At 47.8% G+C, this 23,363-nt stretch overlaps 1 protein-coding gene across 6 annotated transcripts in view; it reads right to left on the bottom strand.

The window, feature by feature from the left end:
• Positions 1–23,363, bottom strand: part of METTL24 (methyltransferase like 24) — a 50,028-nt gene that overhangs the window by 19,967 nt on the left and 6,698 nt on the right. The window contains exons 1-3 of one of the 6 annotated variants that reach the window (XM_029595270.1): positions 14,843–15,235; positions 4,417–4,515; positions 3,454–3,593 (exon numbers count right to left, since the gene is read on the bottom strand). The exons of 1 other annotated variant lie outside the window; for it this stretch is intronic. In XM_029595270.1, coding sequence (XP_029451130.1) covers positions 3,454–3,593; positions 4,417–4,515; positions 14,843–15,145 — 542 coding nt within the window. In that variant the 5' untranslated portion in view covers positions 15,146–15,235. Of the gene's footprint in view, positions 1–2,959; positions 3,429–3,453; positions 3,594–4,416; positions 4,516–14,842; positions 15,236–23,363 lie in introns of those variants that run through there. 4 more of the 6 variants (XM_029595272.1, XM_029595271.1, XM_029595273.1 and 1 more) reach the window with 4 other exon arrangements.

Raw genomic sequence — 23,363 nt, 5'->3', positions numbered from 1 at the left:
GTCTGACAGCCGACACTTAATTTTACTGGCATTGGTTGTCGAAGCTGTTGACAGCCATGGGTTCGGAAAACGGACGCTAGCAAAATTAAGCGTCTGTTTTCCAACCGGCAGGCCGTGGGCAGATTTTTTATTTTTTTTTAAAGATTTTTATTTTTTTTATTTTTGAGGCCTCCGACTTAATACTGCTACAATCCTTTACTGTATAAGGGGTAATAATAGTGCGTAAAAAATGCGCATCCAAACGGGGGCTAACAGTGCGTTCGGCCGAGCACACCGTTCTGTATTGGCCTGTATGTGCGTTAATGTGCACAGAACTGAGTGTACCTTATTACTCTGAGGCCAGAGGGAGCAGCATTCTCAGTCTGAGCTCCAGCTGAGAGGAGAGACAACCTCTCCCTTCCTTTCTGAACCGAAAATGTCCTCAACAGAATGGGGAGGCCAGGGAGACAAGATGTCCGCCAACCATGAAGCACGCTGAAGAGCTCTCTCTCCATTTCTTTATACCTTTGTCTAATATTTCCTTGAAAAAAAAAAGCCTCACACTAAAAGGAAAGCCAAGATTAGGGAGAATATAGTTTCCTCTCCCATATCTGAGGACCATCCGTTACGGATTGACAGCTTTTTTGCAGCCCCGCCAACAATGCCGTTGGAAGGAGCAGCCGCTGCAACAGGTCTCTCTAGAATCAGCTATTTTGACATTAATAAACATTACTTTGGATATTAAACAACGGATATCAACTATAGATGAAACTGTTAATACTCTTGAAAGAAAGGTGGGACAAATAGACACTCCGATATCATCTGTGGAGAGTCTACAGCATGGTTTAGTACAATCTGAAATAATCCATATAAAGAAGATTGAGAATATCGAAAATGCTTTGAAAACCTTGAATCATCGTATACTCAACTTTCCAAGTGTTAAATTGATTCCTCCTATTAACTTGTTTAAATCTTATCTAACTAAGATATTGGGATTTCCACCAGATAATGTACCTTCCATTTCAAAAATGTCTTATTTGCCTAAAGATCAACAGAACAGAGATTCTTCTGTTGATCAACAATTACCTGAGCAATCTATAAATCTATCTGATATCTTAGAGATGTCTTTAGATACGATGGTAACTGATCATGCTACTTTATTGGTGTCATTTACTTTATTTCTGAAAAAAATGCTGTATTAAAGTTTTTCCTACGAAAATGTTATTTATTGTTCTATGGCCAAAAAATATGGATCTATCCCAATTTAGCAAGGGTCACTCAGTTACGGAGGAAAACGTTTCTTGAAATGAGAGCTGAAGCTTTATCATGTGGAGCTAAATTTATGTTGAGATATCCATGTAAATGTTTAATACATTATTCCGACTTGAAATATGTCTTTTTTTGAACCTACACAATTACGAGCATTTCTGGATGCACATTCCTGAAGAAATCCCATATATATGGAGTAGGTGCTAGAATAATGTGGCGGGGTATTCATGGGATAATTTCTTTTTTTTTTTGTTTTCCCTATGCTGTGTAACTGCTTTATTACACTTTTCTCTCTCCTGTTTCCTTAGTTTCGGAGAACTCATGTTTGAATTTTTTCCTTGAAAATGATAGTATTTTGACTTAAAGATATATATCTGTACATGATATTATCCATATTGCTGTACAAGAGGATTCTTGTGATTATTTTTGAAAATTATAAAAAGAAAATTAAAAAAAAAGAAAGAAAGGGGAGGCCTGCTTGCAGAAGTGAACAGGAGCTGTGATTGTCAGCACTCTGGGTTACATTGTGCTCCAGATAAAGAGCAATACAGCTGTTGGTTCTGAAGAAGCACTGAATGTTGTCCTGTTTCTCTGCTCACTGTTGTCCTAAGTCCACAGCAGCCTGTTTCTGTTACTAATACTGTTCATACTTTATTCTGTATAATGTCCTTGTTTCATGTACACTGCTAACTGGTGAACAGCCTGCACATTCACTGCTTCTGCTATATTAAGAGCAGCTATCTCCAAGGGGTTAACTTCTGACTTGGAAGCAGGGGATCTTAGGTGTTTTTCTGTCAGTTCTATCCTATCTGTCCTGTGTGATTCAGCAGCTAATCTGGCCCAGCCCTGTAGAATTATCCTTATTTTACCTGTCTTTATTTCTGTGGCCCAGACTGTGCTTGGTTGCTGTTCTCTTCGGTTTATGTATAGTAGGACTTTGTTTAATTTTTTTACCTGTTGATAAAGTTTGTAGCTGAAAAAGCGGCCTCTTCTGTCTGTGAGTAAAGAGCGAGTTAAGCTATCTGTTTAAGTTGCACATAGGAAACGCATAGCAAAGACAGAATAAACGTTTCAAGTTTGTGCTGACCTCAACAGAGAACTACTTCCCCCCCCCCCCTCCAAACTGGGAGCTGTTGCATGTTGACTGCCTTAATACGTCCTGTTGCTCAGCTCCAAAATAAAAAAATCAAACTGACCAGGATATAACCACAAAAACCTGAATCCGCCAGCCTGTATGTTCCACAGAGTTACTAAGCTTTACAGATGAGCGGATTGGCCAGAAAAGCAGGCAGCAGAACTGGAACGGTCAAACATTCAGGAATGATTCCAACAGATGAAAAGCAAAACCGGAAATAATGGTAACAGAGAAAAGCACAAGAACAGCATGGCTTTTAACAAGTGTCAGTACCAAGCAACGATTCTGTGGATTGTACGGAAAGAGAGAGAGAGATCCTCAAGTATCAGAAGATGCAGAGACCAAGAAAATGCGACAGAAAGATACAGAAAGTCCCAATTGTTTTGGGTGCCACTGACATGATTAAAAAAGAATTTGCAAGCGCATCTAGATATGTTGCGTGTGAATTTAACCATGAATTCCAGAAGGAATGCAGGTATTAAGAAAGGCATTAGCAGTGAAGTGCTGAAAAGCGGCATATAAATCAAATAAATGCATTTGAAAGACTGAAATAATTCCCAATATGTTCCTTCTTACCCTAATGCTATGGGAATCCAGGTAAGATTACCATCCCCTAAGTCTACAGGAATCCGGTAGCATCACTCTCTTTGGCTTGCTCCCTGTGGTGGTGGTGCTATGTTACCTCGATGGTAGGGGTGATTGGCAGCAGTCGGGGGAACAGACCACGTAATATTTCCACCCTATCAGCATCCTGTGGGATTTGGCAGATGGCTAGAAGCACCGATCAGCCCACACTCTGCAGTCCAGTTAGCCTTAATAACTCTTTGAAGTACAGGGGCATGCAAAGAGAGTGGCCTCATTAACAACTAAACAGGGAATCAGAGCCAGAGATGAGCAAGAGGAAATCCAGCAGCTCCCAGAGCTGGAAGGCATGGAGACCAGCTGGAATTAAGACTCAAAATCACTGCACCGAAGGACAACAGCTTGCATTCCCACGGGAAAAGGCCTCCTGGTTTCAAAGACTGACCAGCGCCCAGCCCTGGCCATGGGGCAGTGCTGAGCTGCTTTACCCCAGTGAATAGAGGCGACACTGCTGTGCCCGGATGTGACGAGCGAGGCTGAACCTGTTGTCCAGGCAGAGGGTCCAGGGTTTCTTTGTGCTTTCGGAGTGACCCGTCAGGCCGTTCGCCTTCATCTTTCTGCACAGGATCTGTGGGAATCAGAAAGTGAGGTCAGGAAGAGAAAGGCTGGGGCCCTGCCGCTTCCATACAGCCCTGCGGGACTACGGGATCCACGCTGGGGGGCTAACTCCTAGAGCAGGGCTACCCAAACCTGTCCCAGCGACTCCCCAAGTCCATTAGGGTTTCAAGCTATCCACAGTGAAGATGCATGTGACAATCTTGTGCACGTTAGCATGTGCAAATTTAATTCATGCATTTTCATTGTGGATAGCCTGAAAAGCTGACTGGCACTATGAACCCCCGAGGTGCGTCCCACACTCAGGCTGGAGCCATGTTACTTCAAGTTCAGAAAAAAACTTAAAACATGGCTCTTCCGACAAGCCTACCCTGACTAATCTTCACCTCCTCCCCCCTCTACCCTAATTTCTCCACCCCCTCCTCCCCCTCCCCTACCAGCCCCTGCCTTATTGAACCCTCCTTTACACTTTTCCTGTAAGTAACCTGCTTAAATTTGTATATAGTCCTGTAAATAGCCCATTACAGTTTTAATGCTCTAATTTCTATGCCCCCTGCTCTTTGTATAATCCTCCTTGTTTTCCCCTCCCTGTTGATTGTAATTTCTGCCTTTAGTTACAATGTGAACCGGTATGATGTATGCATACTAATACCAGTATTTAAAAAGTTTCAAATAAATAAATAAATAAATAAATAAATAAATAAATAAATAAGATTTGGAATCTTTACATCCCAACAAGGACAAATAGATCCAAAGCAAGTGGAGACGGAGATCCGAATGGAGCCACGTGTGCTTCAGACTTGGATTTGCAGGAAGCCGTGGAGAGCTGCACCTACCTGTGCGGTGGTGATGTACTGCAGGAATCTGGAGGCCTCTTCATCCAGGGAAGGAGCAGGGCTCGCCCAGGGCTGCAGGCGTATCCGCCAGCGTCTGGCCTGCAACAGCCACAGAGCGCTGCATTAGAAGGGAAACCGCACCCTGACCCGCCCTCGCTCTCACCTTGGCTTCTGCGCGGGCCTCCTCCTTCTTTTCTGTGTCCCCCATTTCTTCTGTTCAGGCAGCTAAGGTTTATCCTTACTCTTCCTGTCTCTTGGGACATCTTCCCCCCTCCCCCATTACACTGGAGTCCAGCTTCTCCCCCTCTCCTGGATCTCTCAGGCTCCCCAGTCTTTGGCTCACTGGCTGAGGTTCATCATTGCCAACCTCCAGCAAACCCCTTCCCTGTCTGCTGACTCCTGGTACGTCACTCATTGCTCCTGCTTGGACTGTAAGCTCTCTGTGGCAGGGAATTCCAGTCAGTGAGTGTAGTTCTGCATTGACATGCTACGTCTGTGTACATCTTACAGAGTTAAGGGGTGCTGTCAGTGCTGCATATTCCTAGATAGGATTACTGCGTATTATAACAATCCTTACTAATAATGGAGCGAGAATCCTGAAAAAAACTGTGTTTTACCCACAGAACCTGGCCCTGGGTGTTCAGGTAAAAGCGCACGTGATTCACCACAACGTGGGTACTTGTACTCAAAGACTGCCGAGGACGTCCTCAACTACGCTCGTGGCAGAGTCGGCAGGCGCAAATCTCTGCGGTAATTATTCCATGGAGAAAAATCAGAAGGGCCGGTGGTGGGAGGAGGAGAAGACTGGGCAGTGAGGGTAATCATGAGATGGGGGAGAGTGAATGAGGAGAGAACGTGGAAAGGAAAATGGGGAAGAGGGTTTAGTTTGGGGGAGGAGACCAGGAAATACCAAAAGAAGGACAAAGGGTCCCATGTAGGAAGCATATTTTCCAGACACAGAATCAGAGAAAACCCTTGGGACACAGGCGAAAAGGAAAGAATGAGTAAAAAGATACAAAAATAGTGAAAAGAGGAGCAGAGGGAGGGAAAAGAAACTGCGGACACAGGCTGGAGGGGAAGTGCATTTTGGCGCATTACAAATTTGGTACACAAAAATCTTGTGCAGTCTCAGACGTGTGCAATCCATAGAGAGACCTGCCCAGCATGCTGCTTCTGTCTCACACGTGCGCAATCCATAGAGAGACCTGCCTCGTGCGCTGCTTCTGTCTCCCACGTGCGCAATCCATAGGGAGACCTGCCTCGTGCGCTGCTTCTGTCTCCCACGTGCGCAATCCATAGGGAGACCTGCCTCGTGCGCTGCTTCTGTCTCCCACGTGCGCAATCCATAGAGAGACCTGCCTCGTGCGCTGCTTCTGTCTCCCACGTGCGCAATCCATAGAGAGACCTGCCTCGTGCGCTGCTTCTGTCTCCCACGTGCGCAATCCATAGGGTGACCTGCCTCGTGCGCTGCTTCTGTCTCCCACGTGCGCAATCCATAGAGAGACCTGCCTCGTGCGCTGCTTCTGTCTCACACGTGCGCAATCCATAGGGAGACCTGCCTCGTGCGCTGCTTCTGTCTCCCACGTGCGCAATCCATAGAGAGACCTGCCTCGTGCGCTGCTTCTGTCTCCCACGTGCGCAATCCATAGAGAGACCTGCCTCGTGCGCTGCTTCTGTCTCCCACGTGCGCAATCCATAGAGAGACCTGCCTCGTGCGCTGCTTCTGTCTCCCACGTGCGCAATCCATAGAGAGACCTGCCTCGTGCGCTGCTTCTGTCTCCCACGTGCGCAATCCATAGAGAGACCTGCCTCGTGCGCTGCTTCTGTCTCACACGTGCGCAATCCATAGAGAGACCTGCCTCGTGCGCTGCTTCTGTCTCCCACGTGCGCAATCCATAGAGAGACCTGCCTCGTGCGCTGCTTCTGTCTCCCACGTGCGCAATCCATAGGGAGACCTGCCTCGTGCGCTGCTTCTGTCTCCCACGTGCGCAATCCATAGGGAGACCTGCCTCGTGCGCTGCTTCTGTCTCCCACGTGCGCAATCCATAGGGAGACCTGCCTCGTGCGCTGCTTCTGTCTCCCACGTGCGCAATCCATAGGGAGACCTGCCTCGTGCGCTGCTTCTGTCTCCCACGTGCGCAATCCATACGGGTGACCTGCCTCGTGCGCTGCTTCTGTCTCCCACGTGCGCAATCCATAGAGAGACCTGCCTCGTGCGCTGCTTCTGTCTCACACGTGCGCAATCCATAGGGAGACCTGCCTCGTGCGCTGCTTCTGTCTCACACGTGCGCAATCCATAGGGAGACCTGCCTCGTGCGCTGCTTCTGTCTCCCACGTGCGCAATCCATAGAGAGACCTGCCTCGTGCGCTGCTTCTGTCTCCCACGTGCGCAATCCATAGAGAGACCTGCCTCGTGCGCTGCTTCTGTCTCCCACGCGCGCAATCCATAGGGAGACCTGCCTCGTGCGCTGCTTCTGTCTCACACGCGCGCAATCCATAGGGAGACCTGCCTCGTGCGCTGCTTCTGTCTCCCACGCGCGCAATCCATAGAGAGACCTGCCTCGTGCGCTGCTTCTGTCTCCCACGCGCGCAATCCATAGAGAGACCTGTCTCGTGCGCTGCTTCTGTCTCCCACGCGCGCAATCCATAGGGAGACCTGCCTCGTGCGCTGCTTCTGTCCCACACGCGCGCAGTCCATAGGGAGACCTGCCTCGTGCGCTGCTTCTGTCTCCCACGTGCGCAATCCATAGAGAGACCTGCCTCGTGCGCTGCTTCTGTCTCACACGTGCGCAATCCATAGGGAGACCTGCCTCGTGCGCTGCTTCTGTCTCCCACGTGCGCAATCCATAGAGAGACCTGCCTCGTGCGCTGCTTCTGTCTCCCACGCGCGCAATCCATAGAGAGACCTGCCTCGTGCGCTGCTTCTGTCTCCCACGCGCGCAATCCATAGAGAGACCTGCCTCGTGCGCTGCTTCTGTCTCACACGCGTGAAATCCATAGAGAGACCTGCCTCGTGCGCTGCTTCTGTCTCACACGCGTGAAATCCATAGAGAGACCTGCGTCGTGCGCTGCTTCTGTCTCACACGCGTGAAATCCATAGAGAGACCTGCCTCGTGCGCTGCTTCTGTCTCACACGCGTGAAATCCATAGAGAGACCTGCCTCGTGCGCTGCTTCTGTCTCACACGCGTGAAATCCATAGAGAGACCTGCCTCGTGCGCTGCTTCTGTCTCACACGCGTGAAATCCATAGAGAGAACTGCCTCGTACGCTGCAGACTTTCATTACTGCTCCAGCGTATGTAGGGTGGTGGGATAGTGAGGAACTAGCAAGAGAGAGGAGAAAGTCATAGGGCTGAATGGGAGGCATCTGGGGATGCAAAGGGAGCTGAAAGAGGTTCCGCTGGGTCTGCTGAAGGATCGATTAACAGACCTGTGGAGATGGGAGAGGTCCCATTGGTCTGGAGAATGCTGGCTGTTATCCCTTTCTGTATAAGTGGCTGAAAATCCCAGGCTGGAGTACCGACCTCAGAGGTGGGATAATGAATGGAGACTCTGCTGAAGGAAAGGAGAGTGACGCATCTGGAATCCAGAGGTTGCAGGCTCCCGGGCAGCTTGGTGTATCTAGAGGGAGATTTTGTCAGATGAATCTGACCAATTTCTTGGATTAGGTCACTAGAAAATGAGATCAAGGGCGTGATGTGGGTTACATGGATTTCAGCAAAGCTTTGATACTGTCTGCTGTGGTTTTTCCGAAAATAGTCGGGAAAAATCCACTTAAGGTCCCTAACTCAGCTATGAATTATGCTGCCTGGAAGTAATAAATACAGTTAGAAAATAACAAGGGCGTTTGGCGGTAACCTGCACAGAACGGCAGTTATTACCCTTAACAGAAGGCATGGGGGTAACCTGCACGGAGCAGCAGTTACTGCCCTTAACAGAAATATGGGGGTAACCTGCATGGAGTGGCAATTACTACCCTTATCAGAAATATGGGGGTAACCTGCATGGAGCGGCAGTTACTGCCCTTAACAGAAGGCATGGGGGTAACCTGCATGGAGTGGCAATTACTGCCCTTAACAGAAACATGGGGGTAACCATATGATGCATTTATAACTGTCTGCATATTGTGTATTTTTATTTTATTTATTTAAAAATTGTTTGTATACCGTCTCTACAAAAATAATATTGGATCAAAATGGTTCACAACAAAAACAACACAATTTGTAAAATAAATAATATAAGCAATTAAAATAATAATATAATTAACCACAAAAAGACAATAAGTATTGTCTACAAACAAAAACTTGACATAAGTGCCATATTTCGACTGCAAGTTCATTAAAAATATGTATTTTAAAACTAGACAGGGAAGGAAGGGAGGGGGGAAGGAAGGGAACATAAAAAGGGAATAAAGGATAGGAACAACTGTCATTCATAACGGAGATTATGGGGGGTCATTTACCAGATGGATCGCACGCGATAAGGGACGTTTCGCACGCAAAAAGTCCCTTATCGCATGCGATACCAAGATGGGGGCGGACTCGGGGCGTCACCTGGGCCGACTCTGCGAAGACGCCGTGGACGACGAAAAGGTAAGGGCCTTTTCGCGTCCGAGTTCGCGCCCAATAGCTACACCTTCTATGGTGGCGCTATTGGGTGCGATCGCTGCCGGCTAGCGCAGGCCTGCCCCCCCCTGTTTCGGCCCCCGCCCCTCATTACCTAAAGTATCGCAGGCCTGCGATACTTTAGAAAATGAGGCCCTATGTGTTAAGACAATACTGAGCGTAATCTTTTGTCAAGTGTTGAAATGCTTTTTGAAATAAGTGATTTTTAATGCTTTCTTAAAGTCTCGTGTATGTGACATGAGACGGATATATTCAGGTAGAGAGTTCCAGAGGAATGGAGCTGCCACAGAAAAGGCTCGTTTCCGAGTTAACTCTAGCCTAGCAATTCGAGCAGAGGGTAAATCTAACACATTTTTGTAAGTGATCTGAAATGTCTTACTGGTTTATATATCCTGAGAGTAGTGCAAAGCCATATAGATTCTGGATTATGAATTAAGGAATGAATAATTGTGAGGATTTTGTAAAGTATTCTAAATTTTACTAATATATTTTACTAATATTATTCAGGTACATTTGCTTGGCTGTACACTGCTTTGGATGGATTAATTAATCCTTGAAAGTGGAATCTGAAATCTTTTACATTTAAAAAAACAATAATAAGCACATGGCAGAATGCCGCTGCAGGGGAATGGACGCTCTAGAAGTGGAGGTCGTGCTGTGAGGCTGCACGGGGGGGGCAGACTCAGGAGCGACATCAGGAGGGGGGAGGGTGGCAGTAACTTTCCCACAGGTGAACTGATACTGGCACGGGGGCTGCTCTCCAGGCTGCTGAATGCACCTTTCAGTAAAAGCTCATTTCCCTGCAAACGAGGGTCAGTGCCTGCGCTCCTGCCAGAGCTGAACAAAGCTCCCCTTCTGTTCTGGGTGCCCAGTGCCTCATGGGGAAGGGGATGACAGAATTTTCAGGCCAAGGACAAGCTAAACTCCAAGAGTGCACAAAGGGCGTGAGAGAGAGACCTGACATCCTGAAGCCTGCTGAGCAGAATTCAGCTCTCCCCAAACACCAACAGTTTGATTTAAGCCTGAGCAAAAGGCAGGTCTCCTTTATCACTATGTGAAACAATTCAAGCCCAAGAAAGGGGCAGGTCTCCTTTATCAATATGGAAAACAATTCAAGCCCAGGAAAGGAGCAGGTCTCCTTTAACAATATGTGAAACCATTCAAGCCCAGGAAAGGGGCAGGTCTCCTTTAACAATATGTGAAACCATTCAAGCCCAGGAAAGGGGCAGGTCTCCTTTATCAATATGTGAAACAATTCAAGCCCAAGAAAGGGGCAGGTCTCCTTTAACTCAATGTGAATCAATTCAAGCCTAAGAAACAGGCAGGTCTCCTTTATCACTATGTGAAACAATTCCATTCAAAGATAGGGGCAGGTCTCCTTTATCAATATGTGAAACAATTCCAGCCCAAGAAAGGGCAGGTCTCCTATATCACTATGTGAAACAATTCAAGCCCGAGAAAGGGACAGGTCTCCTTTATCAATATGTGAACCAATTCCAGCCCAAGAAAGGGCTGGACTCCTTTATTAATATGTGAACCAATTCCAGCCCAAGAAAGGGGCAGGTCTCCTTTAACTCTATGTGAAACAATTCCATTCAAAGATAGGGGCAGGTCTCCTGTATCACTATATGAAACAATTCCAGCCCAAGAAAGATAAGGTATCCTTTAACTCTATGTGAACCAATTCCAGCCCAAGAAAGGGGCAAGTCTCCTTTAACTCTATGTGAACCAATTCCATGCCAAAAAAGGAGCAGGTCTCCTTTAACTCTATGTGAACTAATTCCAGCCCAAGAAAGGGGCAGGTCTCCTTTAACTCTATGTGACTCAAGTCCAGCTCAAGAAAAGGGCAGGTCTCCTTTAACTCTATGTGAACCAATTCCAGCCCAAGAAAGGGGCAGGTCTCCTTTATCAATATGTGACACAATTCCAGCCCAAGAAAGGGGCAGGTCTCCTTTAACTCTACATGAACTAATTGCAGCCGAAGAATGGGGCAGGTCTCCTTTAACTCTATGTGAAACAATTGCTTCACAGGAAAGAAGCAGGTCTCCTTTATCAATTTGTGAACCAACTGCAGCCCAAGGAAAGGGCAGGTCTCCTTTAACTCTATGTGAACCAATTCCAACCGAAGAATGGGGCAGGTCTCCTTTAACTCTATGTGAACCAATTCCAACCGAAGAATGGGGCAGGTCTCCTTTAACTCTATGTGAACCAATTCCAACCGAAGAATGGGGCAGGTCTCCTTTAACTCTATGTGAACCAATTCCAGCCGAAGAATGGGGCAGGTCTCCTTTAACTCTATGTGAAACAATTGCTTCGCAGGAAAGGGGCAGGTCTCCTTTATCAATTTGTGAACCAACCGCAGCCCAAGGAAGGGGCAGGAAAACCTTTGCACAAAGCTGATTTACATGCATTTGCATGGCACACTGGGGCCGGTGCAATACAGTGCGCTCATGCGGGCGCACTGTTTAACCCGCTGTCGGATGCGGGTTAAATAGGCGCTAATCCACCCCCTAATGCAATAGGGGGATTAGAGTCTATTTAATGCGCATCCGACCTGGAGTGAATGAGTTAGCGCTCATCACATGAAAATGCATGTGAATGAGGCTATTACTCATTCACTCCAAATGCAAAAAAATAAATGTGCATCTGAGATGCACATTTATCGCTCAGCTATTAACGCCAGCCTGGAGCAGGCGTGAATAGCTGAGCGCATGTAGAAGAAGTGCAGAAAAAACTGCTTTTCTGTACTTCTTCAATAAAAAAGCAAAACCAATAACACCTCGCCAGACCGCCGGGTTATGAAGACCGACGCCGGTAAACTCGGCGTCGGTCTTCATAACCCGGCCGTCTGCCAGTCATGAAAACGGATGCCGATAAACGCAGTTGCCATGCGGTACCTGAACGGGCTCTTATCTCTTCTGCCAGGAAGCCGCGCAGATCTGGGGCTGGGCCCTAACACGAACCATGTTTCTCCGGGACACTCATCTGGCAGGCACACACAACGTAGTTGCAGATCACCTCAGCCGTCTGTGCTCGCTTCATCACCGGCAGCCGCCGCCGGGTCGCGTTAGCAAGGAGGCGCCAAGCACCTCCTTGCTAGCGTGACCCCCTAATTTGCATATTGCATGGCGCCCCCTTTCTGCAAAAGTTATCGTATCGGCCCCACTGCTTGTTAATTGTAATTAGAGCAGATTAGCACGCGTTTCCGCTTATCAACGCATGTGGCGCCTATGGGTACTTTTTCCCTAGGGCGCAGAGCACACGCTGCTTTAAGAATTGCCCCCTGAGTGCCACCTGTATTACATCCCGACGTTATCATGCATTCCACGCCTCTGGGGAGGGGAAATACGCACAGGACCTGAACATATTCTGCTTTGGAAGGAATATAAAATCAAATAGTAATAAATACAAACGGAATTCCAGGCCAGGAGTGCAGGAGTGGCCCGGCGCTTAGCGGTGAGAAGCAAACATAAGAACATAAGAAAATGCCATGCTGGGTCAGACCATGGGTCCATCAAGCCCAGCATCCTGTTTCCAACAGTGGCCAATCCAGGCCAGGGTTCAAATCCTATCCCTGCGACCTCAGGCAAGTCATTTCACCTTTCCTTACTTCCTCCTGTTTTATCGCGGGGCACTGTTCCCATGATATTTTGCCTCTCCCCAGGAAGATATCATGGGGGCCTCCGTGCGTTAATATCTGAGCAACCCAGTGCACATCGGGGACACGAGGCTGCACAAGCAGAGGGGCTGCAGCCGGAGGTAAACCGAAGCGAGGGCTGTGGAGAGCAAAGCGCCGCCGGAGCATCTCCTGGCTTCCTGAAGCACAGCTTTTGCTCTGCTCCGAGCCAGGCCGGCGCTCATTGGCACGTTCAAAAGTGCCTGGAGGAGGCGCTCAGCTATTACGCTCGAGGGAGGGTGATGCCGAGGCTCTTTTTTTTTTTTAGAGGAAGGGGAACTGTCCCAGTGCTGCTACTCTTAACCCCTTGTCCCTAGCACCTGGCCTAATTTAGGGAGTCATTTATCAAAATGCACTAAGGCTTTTTCGCATGTGATAGCACCATATCGTATGGTGCAATGCCTATTTAGATGGGGGGGGGGGGGGGGGGGTGGAGAGAGAGAGAGAGTGTAATGTCATCTCCCTAGATAGGTATTTGTATCCCTATGGTAGGCTCACCTAGTAACTCGAGGTGAGGGTTAGGTATCAGTGTAGGGGGTTAGGGACCCCTTTGACATTCAATGTTAGAAGTACGAACAGAACAGTGCTCTCTTGTGAACATTTGATGACCCTCGGAGTGAGGAAACTCACTCAAAGATGAGATTCGGGCAAGGTTCTCTCAACCTAGCTTGATGGACCCTCACTCCGAGGGTCATCAAATGTTCACAAGAGAGCACTGTTCTGTTCGTACTTCTAACATTGAATGTCAAAAGGGCCCCTAACCCCCTACACTGATATCTAACCCTCACCTCGAGTTACTAGGTGAGCCGTCCATAGGGATACAAATACTTATCTAGGGAGATGACATTACAGCCAGTCTCTCTCTCTCTCTCTCTCTCTCTCTCTCTCTCTCTCTCTCTCTCTCTCTCTCTCTCTCTCTCTCTCTCCCTCCCTCCCCCTCCCCCCCCCCCCCCCCCCCCCCCCAGTGGTTATATGTGGGAAATACAACAGGTTTGGATCCTATTGCAATTTGCACTAGCTTAGCTCTTCACGTAGCCACACCCCTTTTGCTATCACATGCGATACTTACCGCATTTTGATAAATCAAGGCCTTAAATAGAGAATCGCGCGCCCAGGAGGGGTGCCTGGGCGTGCGTCGGGAGAGCCGGCGCTCAACAGGGAGCGCCGGCTCTCTCGCAGGTTTTTTGAATCGCGATATTTCTGACCTGCTGCATTCTTAAATTTGCCTCAGATTATCTATGGATGAGCTGCTTTGCAAGCATTTGAAAATTTGTATGCATGCATGCAAAGTAGCTCATCGAAATAGGGATCTGTATTTTTTAGGCTGAATATTGTGTCTCATCATGCGATAAATGCCGGGGTTTTTTGTGCATTATCGGCCCGATTTTAAAAGGGCCATGTGTGTAAATAGCGGGGGTTAGGCACGTGGCCGGGCCTTACGCGTGCCACACGCATTTTTGGAAGGACCCGGCCACACGCATAACCTCGCGCAGAAGTGCCGGGCCTAAAGAAAGGGGGGGGGGGGAGGGGCAGGCCACGACAGAGCCATTAGCCGCTGCCCTGGGGAAGAGCACGCGGGGTTTACTTCTGCTCCCGAGGAGCAGTAAGTACAAACATAAAAAAACTGGGGATAGGTAGCGTTAGTGCAGGGGTCGGGGAGGAGAGGGAGGAAGAGTAGGGTTAGGGGTAGGGAAGTTCCCTCCCAGTCCGCTCCTTAATTAGACCGGACTGGGAGGGAACTGGGGAAGGCCCTGTTGCGTGGACGCGTATTTCTTTATAATATTCCCCCACCCACCCACGTTGCGCGCGTTAGAGGAAACCCACCTGCACCTGTGCGCGGGAATTGTATTTTATAACATGCGCCCTGACGCTTAGTAAATACAGCCCTTAGATTGTGAGCCCTCTGGGGATAGGGGAATACCTGCAGTACCCGGATATAAACCGCTCTGCAGGGCCGTGTAGAAATCAATCAATAAAAGCCATGCCAAGCAATAAAGGGCATTCTGTTAGGCTGGCACGGGCTTTTACCAGAGCTGGTCCCAGCACGACACCCGAGAGCGGAGCCAGCCCAGCCCAGCACCCTGTCCCCCAACCCGGCCGGCCTCGGCGCCTGCAGTACCACCGACCTTTCTCCTGCCCTGTCCGGCTGGCCGCTCTCCACACTTCCCGGGTCCAGTCTCCGGGCTGGAGTCTGCAGCTCCCTCTCCCTGCTGCCTCCGGCTGGGCGAGCCCTCTCCTGGCTGGGGCTGGTGCTTCCCCCGGTGGCCCCTGCCGGTCACCTGCAGCTCCCCCGAGCCAGGGTAGCAAGATCTCCAGGGCTGCATGCAGAGCAGGAGGGTCAGAGCCAGGGTGCTCAGCCGAAGGATCAGCCCCCTCCCGTGCAGCCAGCACTGCCTCTTACCCATGCTCGCAGCTGAAAGTGATGCCATCTCCTGCCACCCTAGGCGGCCCTCCCCGCTTCATTGGCAGGAGGTGCTGCTCAGCCCCGTCCCTCCCAGCCAGCCCTGCTGCATATTAGGAAACAGAAAAAATGCACTGAACTTTTATGGAAAAGTTAGTACCTCCACCCCCTCCACACACACACTTGGACTCTCTCCTCCCCCAGGCACTGCTGGCAGAGTCCGTGAGATCCAAACTCTCTTCCCAGCCACCCAGCACAGCTGTCCTGGGGAGTGGGAGGAGGCTGGCATCTCCCTGCCTGTCTCTCTTCCTGGGGGAAATGCACGGTCCCTCCTCAGAGACACTGAATCCCTCCCTTCCTGTCCTCGGAGCTGATGAGCGCTGCCCAGGGACTCGGCTCCTGCAGGGAGACAGATGCCTGGCATCGCAGGGCAAACCAATACTACAGGTACCAGAATGCACGGGGCCATAGCAAGGGGGAAGCCCACCGAGCTGCAGATTTTCTCCCGGGCTCTTGTCGCGTCTCTGTCACTCCGGGTCAGCAGTCACAGGCCGGTCCAGTCCTGGCTTTGACCCATTGCAGTTCCATAGATACCCCGGTTGTGAAAGCAGAACTGGCTCCGCCTGACCTGGGTGGCTCGAAGCTTCTCAACTTCAGGACCTCTGCCAGAGGGACCGTACCTCTAAGCCTCTCCACATATTACTGCTTCTGTAGCATTCTCTTGTAGTCTTCTTCCTGGGGGCTTTTAATGTTTTCACTGGATATAATTTATCTCTTCTAATTTTGCACTTTTTGTGATAGAAGTTGCATAATAATTATAATCACATTCCTTAAAGCCACGATCTAGCTCTCTGTGCTGAATTCATGTTTAAAATGTATCAATGTGACTCCTATGAGGCTCTGATAAGGATCTCTTCTTCATCTATCCATGCTGTATTCAACCTTTATGTGTGTCACTGTGATGCTTGGCTTTGGAAATGATTCACTCTTCAGCTATCTGTGTGATATATGCTTTACATTCATGTATTTATTTTTATATACCAACATTCGATCTGAGATATCACATCGGTTTACATTCAGGTACTGTATGTATTAGATTGAAGCTTGCAAGTGGCTCTGATAAAGATCCGCTCTTTAGCCATCTGTGCTGTATTCATGCCTTGGTATCAGTTTGAAGCCTGCATGGGGTTCTGAAGAATATATGAACATAAGACTCACCATACTGAGTCAGACCAAAGGTCCATCAAGCCCAGTATCCAGTTTCTAACAGTGGCCAATCCAGGTCACAAGTACCTGGCAGGATCCCAAGGGGTTGAGAGATTCCATGCTGCTTATCCCAAGAATAAGCAGGGGATCTATACAACTCCACCTTAATAATGGTTCATGGACTTTTCCTCCAGGAACTTGTCCAAACCTTTTTTTAAATGCAGTTACACTAATAGCTTTCACCACATCCTCTGGCAATGAATTCCAGAGCTTAATTATGTGTTGAGTAAAAAAATATTTTCTCTTATTGGTTTTAAATGTATTACCTAATAATTTCATTCAGGCCGATACAGATTGGTATGCTCGGCCGAGTGCACTGTTTAGCCCCCATTTGGCCACGTGTTTTTGACGAGCTATTACCCCTTATACAGTAAGGGGTAATAGCGCGTGGAAAACGCGCGGCCAACACCCCCCCCCCCCCCCCCCCCCGAAACTAATAGCGCTCATCACATGCAAATGTATGTTGATGAGCCTATTAGTTACCTGCAATACAAAGTAAAATGTGCGGCCAAGCCGTGACGATATTAAGTAGGAGGCAGTACAGAAAAGCAGTTTTTTCTGCTTTTCTGTACTGGTTTAAGGAGTGCTAAATGTGCATTCTAGATGCACCTTTTTTTTTTGCATCTGGAGTGAATGCTAATAGCCTCAATCACATGCATTTGCATGTGATTAGTGCTATTAGACTCATTCCTTGTGCTTTCAATAGGCGCTAATCCCCTTATTGCATTAGGGGATTCATTAGCTCCTATTCAACCCGAGTCAGACTGCGGGTTATATAGTGCACTCGGCTGAGCGCAATGTATTGCATCGGCCCCACTATTTTAAACACCTCTATCATATCTCCCCTCAGCCATCTCTTCTCCAAGCTGAAGATTCCTATCCTCTTTAGCTTTTCTTCATAGGGAAATCGTTCCATCCCCTTTATCTTGGTCACCCTTCTCTGTACCTTTTCTAATTCTGCTTTATCTTCCTTGACATGGGGTGACCAGACCTGCACACAATACTCAAGATGAGGTCGCACCATGGAGTGATACAGATATTCTCTGGTTTATTCTCCATTCCTTTCCCAATAATCCCTAGCAACTCTATTTGCTTTCTTGACTGCAGCTGCAGCATCAGGCCGCTGCAATACCTTGTGAAGGCCGCAGCGCACAGCTCAACACGCAATTGCAAGCATGTTTTGGAGGCGCGTCCATAACCTCCGATGCAAAACAGGGATTAGTGCATCCAGAACTCACGGCCAGGAGAGCACGTAGCTAATAAAACTCATCACATGTAAATTCATGTTGATGAGGCTATTAGCTTCCCCCCTCTCCCCATGCAAAAAAAAAAAAAAAAAAATGTGCGCTGGGCACACACATTTTTACTCTAGGTGTAAATTTTTGAGGAGCCCTAAAAGTGTCCTCTGATTTAGTATTGTGGCGATATTAAATCGGAGGAACTGAAAAAGTAGAAATGTAAAAAAAATTTTTTTTAAAACGTGAGCGTCCGTTTCCCTAACGTGAGGCTGGGCACAGGTCAGCTAAAGGGGAGCTCGTGAAACTGAGCGTCCGTTTTCCTAACCCGCCGCCAGCCACCTCTCCTGGGCACTCGCACAATTTCCCCCAGCGCCTGCTTTTTTTAACCGTGGCAGCCCATTTGCATATTGCATCGGGCACCCCGGAGAGGTCGATCGTCGTGCGATAGGAGAGCGAGCGCCCGTTTTCCGCCTGCCGACCTTGCATCGGCCTGACTGAGCAGAAGATTTCAAGGTTATCTTCAGCGACGAGTGGTGACTCCTAATGTGGAGCCTTCATTGGGGCACTATAATTTGGGGTTATTCTGCCGCCCTGGTCTGTGCTATAATAATAAAAAAATGATAAGTAAAATGCCCCCCACCCCAACTGTTATTGCAGCAAATCTGCCCCCTCATGCTTTCTCCTTCTCCGCAGCCTTAAGCTCCCATCCCCTTTTCTTCTCCTTTGCGTGCGGGCAGGCCGTATTCCAATTCCATGGGAGGGGCGGATGGATTATTTATCTATTTTCCTGTTCACACAGCCTGCCTGTTTCCTCCTTCGGTCTCCTCCGGTCCTTCCGGGGCGCATCGGACAATGATGCCACCGAGTCCAAAAAACGCAGGTCCGGGCCCCGGTGCAACAAGAGCCGGAAGCGGGGGCCAAGCACCACGCGCCCCTCCTCAGGCACACAGGCTGCCCGTTTCCCAGCCCGCCTGAAGGAGGGACTCCCACGTTCACAGCACTGCCGCAGCAGTTAAAACCGTCAGAGAACGGGCTGAGACTCGGCATCGAGGGGGGCGATGGCGGCAGCAACTGTCCACGGCACCGGCGGGGTAACGTTGCTGCTCTCGGGGGTTACAGCAGAGCGACAGTCGGGTCCTCCTACAGCTGTCAGAGGAGACGAGCGAAGGGGCTTCCAGGCTGGATCAGCCCCCAGGGCCATGAGCCCGCAGCTGGATCCGCCGCTATGGCGACCATGCCCGGAACTGCCCGGCTCTTAATCTGGCTCATTACATAGGTATGGTAGGCTCGCTCACCACGCATGTTTCGGAAGCAGTAAAATTTGTCCTACTGAGTATGTTGACATTTTTTAATTACGTAGGAGGCTTGGGGAAGGTGTTGAACCAAAGTTGCACGAGTCTGGCAAGATGGCAGCTAAAGACAAACCTATCATAACAAGGACTTTAGCGATTTGGTCATCCGCCTTTATAATCCTTCCAAGCATAACTGGTGAAAAAAAGCCGAAGAAATATTGTGCCCTGTTCAAATACCAAGATGTGATCTGTGGTACATACCACACACACAGGGGTACAGCATGGCACAACATATGGTTAATCCTAGCTTAAATTGGGATCGAAAGGGTATCGACCTATGGCTTTCCAGATCAGCCCCTACAGGCCGGGGCAGGAGGTTCTACCTGTTTTTTTGGGCAACACATACCAGCCTAGTGCATGGGGTGCAACTTGCCATGCGGGCTTTTCAGGTTTCCTCAGCCCTCGAGATTCAGAGGGTGGTGGGGGGCATGAAACCAAGACAACCCCTCTGTCGGTTGTATAACCCTGGCTATTGTAGATATGCAGGGGCATGACCTGCATGTGGGGTGCACTGCCGGCAGCCAGATCAGCATTAGGGTTGGTAGAGAGGGGGTGTCTGACTTTTGTACAGCACCAACTCCAATCAACTTGCCCAAGTTAAGGATCCTATGAAAAGATTATCAGCCTGAGCTAGCGAGCTGGCTTTAGGCCAGGTTCTCAGAAGGGCCAGAAACTACAACAGAGGCCGATAATCTACGATCAGCAAGGGATGGTGGGGATACAATTGTGCATAAGATCAGAAAAGGATGTGCGTTAGGTTGGGTTGCTGGGCCATTTGAGAATGGCTATAGACGATGGGGCCTGGGGTTTGGAGATTACCTGGCAGGGAGATGGTGTGCAGAACGATGGCCTTCACGTTGGAAGAGTCTGGGCATTCATCGGGAAATCGCCTTTCTCGGATTATTCCCCATTGGGTTGGCCGTACAGGTGCGGATGCTCCAATTCTTCTGGTCCGATAACCTGGCCGTTGTTCAGACCATGCACTCGCTCACAAGCGAGTCCCCCAAAGCCCCGAGGATTGCTCTGCCTGGCCACTTTCTCAGTTTTCCCATTAGTCCACCAGTTTTATACAGTTTAAATATTGGGGTCTGATTAACGCTCTGAGATCAGATTCAGGTCCGGTTTTGAACACCAGCATTTTTTTCAAATAAGTGTTGAAATTTCACGGCCCTTTCTCGTCTTAATCCCTAATGCTATCCCAGGACGAAACGTTAACTAATGTCAGGAATTGTTACCATCATTCAGAGACCTTGTATCACGCTTCACCTTCGCCTTCTATTTTATTTGCAAGAGAAAATGAAAAATCTTTTCTGTGGGTGAATGCATGCGAAGACTGGTGGAAGTGCTTATGCCTGGCTTGCTGACATGTGTTGTCATACTGACTCTTACTTCTTTTGAGTTGTTTGTTTATATTTTGGACTTTTCGTGTGTATAATTTCACTCAGTGCTTTTTCTCTCTCTGTGTTTTTGATGATTGTTTCTCTGAGACGGAGGCATTTTCCTCTATTTTTTTTTAGCTATCAAAGTTTATATCAACTGAACAAAGAATAAGTGGGCACATACATTTGGGGAACATACATTACAGGTGGTGATTAATTTACCAGAGAGCTTGCCGACAATGATCACAGATCTACCACTCGGATCCTTCATTTCAAATACATTTTCAAAGGGTGCATGCTTGGTGATTAATATCGCTACACCCTTTCTATTATGGGCAGCAGAATAATAACGATTATCTACCCTCTCCCTGCATAGTTTTTTTAGTTTCCTCCTCGGTGTGCTGCGGCAGTCAAAAAAACAAACAGAATGTTAGGAATTAGGAAGGGAATGGTGAATAAAACGGAAAATGTCATAATGTCTCTGTATTGCTCCATGGTGAGACCGCACCTTGAGTACTGTGTACAATTCTGGTCGCCACATCTCAAAAAGGATATAGCTGCACTGGAGAAGGTACAGAGAAGGGCAACCAAAATGATAAAGGGAATGGAACGGCTGCACTATGAGGAAAGGCTAAAGAGGTTAGGGCTGTTCAGCTTGGAGAAGAGACGGCTGAGGGGGGATATGATAGAGGTCTTTAAAATCATGAGAGGTCTAGAACAGGTAGATGTGAATCGGTTATTTATTCTCTCAGATAATAGAAGGACCAGGGGGCACTCCATGAAGTTAGCAAGTAGTTCATTTAAAACAAATCAAAGAAAATTCTTTTTCACTCGGCGCATAATTCAGCTCTGGAATTCATTGCCAGAGGATGTGCTTACGACAATTAGTGTTACTGGGTTTAAAAAAGGTTTGGATAAGTTCCTAATCCATAAACTGGTATTAATTAATAAGCTTGAGATTTATAGCTTATTATAGCTTGAAATGTATTTAATGTTTGGGTACTTGTGACTTGGATTGGCCATTGTTGGAAACAGGATACTGAGCTTGATGGACACTGGGTCTGACCCAGTATGGTATATCTTATGTTCTTATTTCAATTAAATGTGCTTCTTGGATATAAGCTCTTTGAATCTTTTGTCTACTTAATAATTGTGGCATTTTTTTTTTCCTTTTTATTGGGAAACCAAATCCAGCCATATTCCATGATACAATTCTTATACCGTCATCCATATTTCATCCAAAATATCAAGAACTGCACTCTACCAAACACATGCTCAAAATGTGAAACTCTGGCAGCCCCCCAGCACAGACTCTGTTTAGTGGAGGATGGTATCAGCCCAGCATCCTAGATTTAGAGGATTCCCTTCCAAGTGCTACACATTATTATCAGATATTATCACCTCCCCTCCAGCCAGCCCTCCCTTGTTCCTCCCCTATCTACTTCCTTTCCGAAACATTACCCCAGACAATATTAAACTACCATCTGGGCCCAGGGACCAGTTTAAGCCACAATCAGGGGCCTCTCCCCAACTCACATCATGAATCAAAAATCACATGAGCAACAATAAGCTGAATATCTAAGCAAGCAATAAGCAAATCAATAAGCAATAGTCAGCAAACCAGCAGACAGTATGACCAGTACTTCCCTTTCCCAGGTACAGCTCTGCAATGTCCAATCAGCCACGTGGAAGCAAAGCCAAAAACTCTTTCTTTCCGGAGACCTGATCTATTGTGCGCCATGAGCCATTATGCAGTAGTTGCAGCCTGGCTGGGTATTGCAATGTAAATCTTATTTGCTTTTTTAAATAATGCTGAACAGCTTGGAGCAAATTCTTTCCTTTACAGTGTCACAGGGGTGGAATAATCCTGAAAAATCAAAATGTAGTTCCCATTGTGTCTCGGCTGTCTACACTTTTGGCAAGCTTGCAATATCTCAGAGTTAGAAACTGTGTTAAGGAGCTTTGCAGTGATGGCTCGGGTGGGGGGGGGGTGTCTTTTATTATTAGATTACTGTGCTCCAGTCCTAGCTGATGTTCTCTCTCAGTTTGAACCTTGCCAAGGAGTGCCCCTAGGCCCAGCCCTGCACAACAGCCAAGATTCCAAAAGACTATGCAGTTTGTGATCAGGAACTGATTCTGCAGAACCCGCAGCTCTCAGACTATTTCTGCAAGAACCATTGTCCGGTTCATTGGGTTTAGATTCCAGCTGAGATACCAGCTCTGTGTGCATCGTTTTCTATATCAGCAGTTCTCCGTTGCGTAGCCTCTGTTTGTTTCTTTAGTTAATTGTAAACCGATGTGATGTTACTAAATGAATGTCGGTACATAAAAGCTACAAATAAATAAAATAAAAATATCGGATAAGGTTGCATTCGTAGATGCGATATTGTTAGAAATGTGAGTTAACGTTTCTTCCGACGCATTCACCACTGCCGCCGCAGTCACTTCAGCTACCAGGACCTCTGTTCCAATTGATACCCATGGGTTTGCAGGCCCGCCACCATCTTGGAGTCAACCTGTTTCCCAGCCAGTCTGTCGTTTTTCTGAATTGTGGACGTCATCTCTGGATTTTGTTTAACTACAAAATTATCCATGCAGTCTGTAGATCAGGCACTTGTGATTTATAGCCCTGTTTCACTCTTTTAATGTTAATAATCTCTCAGCAAGGGGACAAGCACATGGAGCAAGCTCAGCAAATATCCTACCCGATCATCGCAACACATGGTCTCTGTTCCCAAGCTACAATAGGACACCACCCTCTATCCCATGACTTTCTAATTTCCTAAGAAGTCTCTCATGAGGGAATTTGCCAAATGCTTTCTGGAAATCCAGATACACTATATCAACTGGCTCACTTTTATCCACATGTTTATTTACGCTCTCAAAAAAATGTAGCAGATTGGTGAGACGAGACTTCCCTTGGCTAAATCCATGTTGGCTTTGTCCCATTAAACTATGCTTATCTATGTTCAGGAATTTTGTTCTTTATGATAGTTTCTACTATTTTGCCT

The sequence above is a fragment of the Rhinatrema bivittatum genome, chromosome 3, assembly GCF_901001135.1.
Source record: "Rhinatrema bivittatum chromosome 3, aRhiBiv1.1, whole genome shotgun sequence".
Taxonomy (NCBI): domain Eukaryota; kingdom Metazoa; phylum Chordata; class Amphibia; order Gymnophiona; family Rhinatrematidae; genus Rhinatrema; species Rhinatrema bivittatum.
Note: the sequence above shows the minus strand (reverse complement) of the source record. Positions and strands in the feature narration are given on the sequence as shown.